General features: G+C 51.9%; 1 protein-coding gene across 1 annotated transcript in view; it reads right to left on the bottom strand.

Annotated features, from left to right (window-relative positions):
* RBPMS2 (RNA binding protein with multiple splicing 2) overlaps positions 1-8,845 on the bottom strand; it is a 29,588-nt gene that overhangs the window by 5,202 nt on the left and 15,541 nt on the right. Inside the window, exons 2-6 of the mRNA XM_008567980.1 lie at positions 8,366-8,443; positions 7,745-7,783; positions 6,906-6,968; positions 6,419-6,569; positions 5,780-5,928 (exon numbers count right to left, since the gene is read on the bottom strand). Coding sequence (XP_008566202.1) covers positions 5,780-5,928; positions 6,419-6,569; positions 6,906-6,968; positions 7,745-7,783; positions 8,366-8,443 — 480 coding nt within the window. The remainder of the gene's footprint in view (positions 1-5,779; positions 5,929-6,418; positions 6,570-6,905; positions 6,969-7,744; positions 7,784-8,365; positions 8,444-8,845) is intronic.

Here is an 8,845-nt window from a genome sequence, read left to right as displayed (position 1 = left end):
TAGAGTAATTTTTTTTTTTTTGTCTTTTTCGTGACTGGTAAGGGGATCGCAACCCTTGGTGTGGGGTCACCCACACTGCGCTCAGCCAGTGAGCGCACTGGTCATCCCCATATAGGATCCGAACCCTCGGCAGGAGCGTTGCTGCGCTCCCAGCGCTGCACTCTCCCGAGTGCGCCACGGGCTCGGCCCTGTAATTTTGTATAAGATTCACATCTATGGATTTACTTACACACATGCTCCCAACTGCCTACCAAATCTAAGAAGTAATAGTTTTTCTAGGGAATCAGATGATAAGCCAAAGGAAAAAGAAAAAAATGCTGCTTGTCTTTTATTGCATAAATGCAGACCTGCAGTAGCTGATGCTTATGAAGCACTTACCATGTGCTAGATGCTGCACCCAGTAGGTCCCATACACTAAATTCATTTAATCCACACGAAAATCCTATGACGGTGACACTATTCTCACCTCCATTATACAGATAAGAAAGTGGAGGCAAGGGGGTTTATGTAACCCTAAAATCATAGTTCAAGTGGCTGAACCAGTTTAAGGATGAAAGACCCCCATTTCCTCAGTTTGACATGGAAAATGAAATCCAGGCTGGGAGGACCCTGGGATGCAAGAGACCATGGAGAGCCCCTATTTTTAGGCCATCATCTTTTTTTTTTTAAAGATGACCGGTAAGGGGATCTTAACCCTTGACTTGGTGTTGTCAGCACCACGCTCACCCAGTGAGTAAACCGGCCATCCCTATATGGGATCCGAACCTGTGGCCTTGGTGTTATGAGCACCGCACTCTCCCGAGTGAGCCACAGGCCGGCCCATTAGGCCATCATCTTAATGTGCCAAACCGCACTGTGCCTCACCCTCCTAAAGGAGAAGATTCTACCAACAGGATTAGAAGGTCAAGACAGAGCAGGATAGAATGACCTCCAAGGCCCTTCCTGCAGGCCTGGGCCCTGCAGCTACATGGCCATGGAGGCCTCGACTCAGGCTGGGCTACTGGCAATGGGCATGCGGTCAGGGTGTGTGTGCTGGGGTGAAGATAGTAGGTATTGATTCTTCTCCCCTTCTGTCTTTTATTTGCTATGGATAGGCTATACTGAGTTCACACTTCTGTGGGCACCTGGCCCCCATATTCATTGGCTATTTAACTTTTTTTTTTTGGTGGCTGGCCTTTTCAGGGATCAAACCCTGGACCTTGGTGTCATCAGCACCATCCTCTAACCAACTGAGCTAACCAGCCCCTTTCGTCTTTTAGCTGCTACCTTCTCTTTGTCTTTTAAGCTGCTCATGGTGGCTGGCCTTTTCAGGGATCAAACCCTGGACCTCGGTGTCATCAGCACCATCCTCTAACCAAATGAGCTAACCAGCCCCTTTCGTCTTTTAGCTGCTACCTTCTCTTTGTCTTTTAAGCTGCTCACGTCCTTGCCCCCAGACACAGAAAAACTCAAGCTTTTCTACTGGTCCTCTGAGTTCAGAATAATCCACTTAGGATCAACAATGTCTACTTCCTTTATTTAGATGCCTTCGGCCACCATCTCTGGGGCAGCACTGTCAGGGGGGAAGGAGGGGAACTCTTTAAAGAAAAAAAGAAAATGTAATTACTTGGAAAACGCTTTCATGTATATTGCTGCATTTGGTCCTAACTGTTGAGGAAATGGATGTCCAGAGTTTGAGTCGCAGACAGAGCTAATGACAACCTGTTCTAATTTTTTGTCATGAGTCTGCCTCTCGAAAAATGCCACTATCCTTTGGGGTGGCCTCCATCCCCCTCCTAGGGAGGCCAGAAGGCAGGAACTCAGGCACTATGAGGCCTCCAGCCCCAGAGAGGATCTGAGGGGGACCCAGACAATAACGATATTAAATAAGAATCATGATCATCCACAATTTTATAGCACTTCCTCTATGCTAACATGCTAACAACAACCCTATCAAGTAGGAATTATAGTCACTATTTTACAAAGAAATGGAGACACAGAGGGGTTAAGTAACTTGCCCAAGGTCACAAGGTGTTGAGAGACAGCCAAGATTTGGTCTGGCATGGGTAGGGTGGGAGGCAGCTGGAAAGGAAGGCAACAGGAGGGCATGTGGCTGTGGGTATGGAGCTCAGGGATGGGTGGCAGTGGCGCTCCCAGTTGGCTGGACAGAAGTGCCACTCCTTACTCATTTGACAAACTCACTGTCTGTGGCTCCCATGCTCTGCCACTGCCTAGCATCTCAGAGGATGGGGTAGAGCCTCTTCACCTGATCCAGTCTTCTCATTTTACAGATGAGAACAGGGAGGCCCAGAGGTGAAGATCGTGTAGCTAATTGGTGACAAGGCTAGATCAGAGGCAAAGAGCCCAGCAAGGCGGCACCTGTGATTCTGTCCCATGCCTTGCAAGGCCCTGCAGTTAAACCCACCCAGCTTGGTCCAAGGCCCAGGGCGCCACGTAGCTGCCTAGGTCAAGGAGGACAGGACAGGCTTCTCTGCTCCCTGCTCTATTTGCCCCACAAACTTGGCTTATGGTAAATACCCAAACATTTCCATCCAGGGGAAGAATTTAACACCTTCCTACCCTCTGATCAATTTTCCAGCTGCCTATGGTGCTCAGCTGGGGAATGCTGCCAAGTTTAACCACGATTCTGCCCTCAATACAACTGAAAGTTGCTGTGGCCAGGGAGAATTCCCTTGCTGGGGAAACAGTCTGCTAAAGTAGTAGCCACTGAATCTGAACTTTCCACCTTGGAACTGGGCAAACCCACGTCACCAAGCCCATCAAAGGACCTGAAAATGGATGTGCACTCAGCTCTTGGGCAGAGCACCTGACTCCTCCCACCTCCAGCTTCTGATTCCTAGGAACCCTCCCCTCCTGACTTCTCATCTCCTACCCTCCTTAGCCCCTCCTACTGGTCAGGCCAGGTCCAAGCTGCCTCTATCATCTCCTTCTCAACAGCACAGCACACCCTGGCCAGGTCGCTCTTTCCGAAGCTCAGTTCTCGGTTACTTGGCTGACCAGAGGCTGAAGTGGGCTCAGGACTGCCCCCCAGCCTTCCTCCTGTGGCTGCCCAGTGGCATCCTGTCATTGCCACTGTGAGGCATCCCCCACCCCCATCTATACGCATACAGTGGGACGAGACCTCTCTGCTGCAGTGTGTTCCAGGGACCTGTACTTGTGGCAGAGTCGGCCCAGAGTAAATGCCCACATGGCCAGGGGCTGGGATCTGACCACCTGCCAGCCCCTTGGGCACCTAGGCCAGCACTTGGCACGAAGCCCACCTGGCCCAGCAATAACCCTCCCCTGAAGTGCCCACTCCTTCCCTCTATCCTGCCCCAGGACAGGTGCACAGTGGACAGTGTCAGGCTTCGTGAAAACAAGAGCAAACACTCAATGAGCTCTCGGGATGTCTCAGGTACAATTCTAGCATGTCCCACATCCCTTCACATGTCTTAAAATCTAACTTTCACGACAGCCCTGAGGCAGATTATATTATTATCTCCAGATGAGTAAAAATCGAGGCACAGAAGTCATTAAAAGCTTGATGAAGTTCACAAAGACAGGAAGAGGCAGAGGCAGGTGGTCTGGCTATGAGGCCACACTCAGGACACAGTACGGGGCCTGGCCGTGGTGTTCAGGGGTGGCTGAACCACACTCTCAGCTCTCCACCTTGTATCCTCCACATGGCCTAAAGAGGCAGAGGCAGGTGGTCTGGCTATGAGGCCACACTCAGGACACAGTACGGGGCCTGGCCATGGTGTTCAGGGGTGGCTGAACCACACTCTCAGCTCTCCACCTTGTATCCTCCACATGGCCTCATAGCTGATCTTCTCCCTTCCCTCTGTCAGATTCCAAACCCTAAGGGCAGGAACGTGGAGGTCCCTGGGGCCTGGGCTGTGGAAGACAACCGTTCTGCTGCAGCTCTGGGGACAGGAGTGGCACCGTGGCCAGGAAGGTACAAAATCTGGCCAGCTTAGAGTCCTCATTCTTCCCCTTCCCACTCCCCACCCAAAGGGGCTTACCTGAGCGTGCAGAGCAGCGGCAGCAGCAGTGGCAGCTGGGTAGGTGAACGCAGCGTGGGAGATGGCTGGGGTCAGCTCTGTGGTGTACAGAGGGTAAGGGGCCCAGGCCTCTGGGGATGCAGGGATCAGAGCAGCCCCCATCAGGTCATCTACAATGGGAGACAACAGCCTCCATCGTCAGAACACTGGTCTCCCCTTCCACTACCACCTTACAAAGACAGGGACCCAGCATTATGGTTGAGCCATAAGACCCCCACTGAAGCCAGACACACATCCCCAGGACCCCAAGACCAGGGAAGGAAGCCATGTTAACTTGGCTTGACAATGGTGAGCATCCTGTCTATTTCAAGAAGCTCTCCAATGGGTCTCAGCCCATCTCAACCAAGAGAAATCAGAGAAGGCTTGAGGGAAGCTGACAACCCCGATAGCTCAGGAGCTCAGGAGCTCAGTCCCTCTGAGGCCCAACAAACGCTATAGGGGAGGGAGGAAGGAAATCTGGAAGTCTGAGATGGGTGGCTGTGGCTGCAAGAAGCCTCCTGCAAAGGGGGCAAGCAGGCAGGACTGATTCCTCAACAAGAACCTGAATGTCTGCACTGTATGCAACTCCACCAGGGCCTGCCAGCTCAGAGCACCACTCACAGGGGTCTCGTGTGATGAAGTGTGCTCCTAGGGCAGGGTGAGCGTTGGTGGGATTTGGTGTGGCCATTAGCTTGCTCTTGGCCATCTTGGTGTTGGCTTTGGCAAACTCTAGCCTCAGGGTCTGCGGGCTCTCAGGATCAAAGCGAATACCCTACATGGGAAGGAAAGGAAGAGAAAGACTTACTCTGTAGGACCCAGACTGTCAACTGCAGTGGGTACAGAAGGGCCCCAGAGACAAGCTTGCCTCAAAGACTTGCCCACACAGGGACAGAGGCAGAGGAAATGCTGCTTGGGCCTCGTGAGTTATGGCGCGTGACACAGACAGTGCAGTCAAGGACTCTGCCCTGGGATGGCTGGGAAACAAGGTCCATCTGTGGGCCCTTTTCTTGGGCATGGAGTTGGGGAAGGTTTGTAGAGGACAGAACTGAGATAACCACTGCCTGAGAGGTCTGTGGGTCAGAGAAAGACCTGTTCTCTGCCTACTCACGTTCAACGCATTCTTGGCCGCTTCTGCTCCTGCCCGGCTGTCAAAGATCACAAAACCAACAGGCTAGTAGGAAAAAGAAAGAACACCCTTGCATCTCTCACAACATCCCATCTCCCCCGCCAAAACAAAGGACCATCACCTAACTGGAAACAGTATTTGTCCTGCTGATGAGAATAGAGAAGGAAAAACCCAAAAGAAAAAAACTCTTGCCCACATCCTATGTTCAGTTGGAACAGCAGAAGGTTCATGTGCACTAANCCAGATGAGTAAAAATCGAGGCACAGAAGTCATTAAAAGCTTGATGAAGTTCACAAAGACAGAAAGAGGCAGAGGCAGGTGGTCTGGCTATGAGGCCACACTCAGGACACAGTACGGGGCCTGGCCATGGTGTTCAGGGGTGGCTGAACCACACTCTCAGCTCTCCACCTTGTATCCTCCACATGGCCTCATAGCTGATCTTCTCCCTTCCCTCTGTCAGATTCCAAACCCTAAGGGCAGGAACGTGGAGGTCCCTGGGGCCTGGGCTGTGGAAGACAACCGTTCTGCTGCAGCTCTGGGGACAGGAGTGGCACCGTGGCCAGGAAGGTACAAAATCTGGCCAGCTTAGAGTCCTCATTCTTCCCCTTCCCACTCCCCACCCAAAGGGGCTTACCTGAGCGTGCAGAGCAGCGGCAGCAGCAGTGGCAGCTGGGTAGGTGAACGCAGCGTGGGAGATGGCTGGGGTCAGCTCTGTGGTGTACAGAGGGTAAGGGGCCCAGGCCTCTGGGGATGCAGGGATCAGAGCAGCCCCCATCAGGTCATCTACAATGGGAGACAACAGCCTCCATCGTCAGAACACTGGTCTCCCCTTCCACTACCACCTTACAAAGACAGGGACCCAGCATTATGGTTGAGCCATAAGACCCCCACTGAAGCCAGACACACATCCCCAGGACCCCAAGACCAGGGAAGGAAGCCATGTTAACTTGGCTTGACAATGGTGAGCATCCTGTCTATTTCAAGAAGCTCTCCAATGGGTCTCAGCCCATCTCAACCAAGAGAAATCAGAGAAGGCTTGAGGGAAGCTGACAACCCCGATAGCTCAGGAGCTCAGGAGCTCAGTCCCTCTGAGGCCCAACAAACGCTATAGGGGAGGGAGGAAGGAAATCTGGAAGTCTGAGATGGGTGGCTGTGGCTGCAAGAAGCCTCCTGCAAAGGGGGCAAGCAGGCAGGACTGATTCCTCAACAAGAACCTGAATGTCTGCACTGTATGCAACTCCACCAGGGCCTGCCAGCTCAGAGCACCACTCACAGGGGTCTCGTGTGATGAAGTGTGCTCCTAGGGCAGGGTGAGCGTTGGTGGGATTTGGTGTGGCCATTAGCTTGCTCTTGGCCATCTTGGTGTTGGCTTTGGCAAACTCTAGCCTCAGGGTCTGCGGGCTCTCAGGATCAAAGCGAATACCCTACATGGGAAGGAAAGGAAGAGAAAGACTTACTCTGTAGGACCCAGACTGTCAACTGCAGTGGGTACAGAAGGGCCCCAGAGACAAGCTTGCCTCAAAGACTTGCCCACACAGGGACAGAGGCAGAGGAAATGCTGCTTGGGCCTCGTGAGTTATGGCGCGTGACACAGACAGTGCAGTCAAGGACTCTGCCCTGGGATGGCTGGGAAACAAGGTCCATCTGTGGGCCCTTTTCTTGGGCATGGAGTTGGGGAAGGTTTGTAGAGGACAGAACTGAGATAACCACTGCCTGAGAGGTCTGTGGGTCAGAGAAAGACCTGTTCTCTGCCTACTCACGTTCAACGCATTCTTGGCCGCTTCTGCTCCTGCCCGGCTGTCAAAGATCACAAAACCAACAGGCTAGTAGGAAAAAGAAAGAACACCCTTGCATCTCTCACAACATCCCATCTCCCCCTCCAAAACAAAGGACCATCACCTAACTGGAAACAGTATTTGTCCTGCTGATGAGAATAGAGAAGGAAAAACCCAAAACAAAAAAACTCTTGCCCACATCCTATGTTCAGTTGGAACAGCAGAAGGTTCATGTGCACTAAAAGTCAAAAATCTCTCTCCCTGGTATCACACTGTGGGAAATAATACCAACAAAGCTTTATTCCTCTGAATTAAACGTTACCCTTTGACTAAAAGTCTTTCTTTAAATGCATGCAGATAATTAAGTTCCAGTGTTTTCCCTGGCAAGAAAGGGGACACCAATGTATCAAGGGCAGGGGAAGGCTCAAGATTTAACCCAGGGGCAACAGATTGAAAATATCTCCAACTTCACTTTGCCAAGGATCAATCTAGCCCCCAATGGCCACTGAAGGCTCTGGGCCCTGGCCTCCTTGCATCAGGAGGCAGAGCTCAGCTACCATCTCCATCATCCTCAACCGTGGACTGAGGCAGTGGTTCCCAGATCCCTAATTGCCAGACAGGGAGGACCAGGAGCTGACTGGGCCCGGATGGCTGGTAAAGAGGAGGAGGGACCTGTGGAGGCCACCCTTTCATTAGCCCAGGACAGAAACAAGGGACAGGGTCTCCACTGCCAGATGCCTCAAGATTAGGGAAAAGGCAACATGCCTCAGTTTGAAGCTCAGCAGTCCAGGCTGGAAGGAAGAAAAACCTAGGAGAGAAATTACCTGTCTTGAGGTGAGCTTGATCAGGGACCCTTCATACCCCTGCGGAGAGAGGTAGCCATTACGGGGGAAGCTAACCCAGCACCCCCCGCCAAGCCCCACCTTTCCCCAGTGCTCGCCTGGATCATTCTCACAGCCTTCTCCCCACTAGTTGGCTCACGCTGACCTCTACCACTGTCACGTGCCCGCTGCCCCTGTGTTCTGAATCACATGGTCTAGCGCACGGGTGGGCATCATGTGGCAGCCTTCATCATTTCATGCGTAAATCCCCGTTTGCTCCACTAACTTATAATTCGGGAGCACAGACCTTAACTTTTAAGTTTTCTCATCTGCAAATTGAAAAGGCTACACTGAATCTCAAAGATTCCTTAGATGGCAAAGTCTACTAAGATGCTTTATTGTCTCTACTGCACAGATGAGGAAACTGAGGTCCGGAGAGGCAACACAGGTGAGGGAAGGCAACACGTGAATTAGCAGAACCAGGACAGAGAGCCAGGTCTGCAATCACAGTTCCTGATACACTTTTCTGCATATTCCTGCTGCCCAATACAGATCAGAGATTCATTCCTGATACTTGTCCCCGGTCCTAGGATCTATCCTGTGGGTGGCTGGGTCCTGACTCACCTTGAATGGCCGGAAGAGCAGGTAGAGTTCTCTGGGTTTAATGTCCACAGGGAGGCCACTGACAAACAGCGTCCGGACCTGGGGACAGAGACCACAGTGGTCAGGTCCAGGCTGGACAGGAAGAACTGGGAGGATGGCTCTTCCTTCAGGCAGGGAACTGGACTCCTTCTAGAGCTTAGAAGGAATTCAGTACTTCCTGGGCCTCCTATGGACACTGAGGCAAAGTATGACTCACAGGTTCATAGCATGGAACTTTTCAAAGCCCTTTCTGTCCACCTTCCTTTCTTTAGGTTCATCCTGGGTGTGTCATTCAGTAAGCATCTGCTGAATGCCTCTGTGCACAGACTCAGTCTGCTGGTGAACAGAGGCAAGAAGAAAGAGCCCTGTTCATTTATTTATTTATTTATTTATTAAAGCTACCTTTTTTTGTCTTTTTTCGTGACCGGCAACGGATCGCAACCCTCAGTGTCGCGCCCGTAC

Source organism: Galeopterus variegatus, unplaced genomic scaffold (assembly GCF_000696425.1).
Source record: "Galeopterus variegatus unplaced genomic scaffold, G_variegatus-3.0.2 Scaffold360, whole genome shotgun sequence".
NCBI classification, from domain to species: Eukaryota; Metazoa; Chordata; class Mammalia; order Dermoptera; family Cynocephalidae; genus Galeopterus; species Galeopterus variegatus.
The sequence above is the reverse complement of the archived record's forward strand: the minus strand, read 5'-3'. Positions and strand labels throughout refer to the sequence as shown.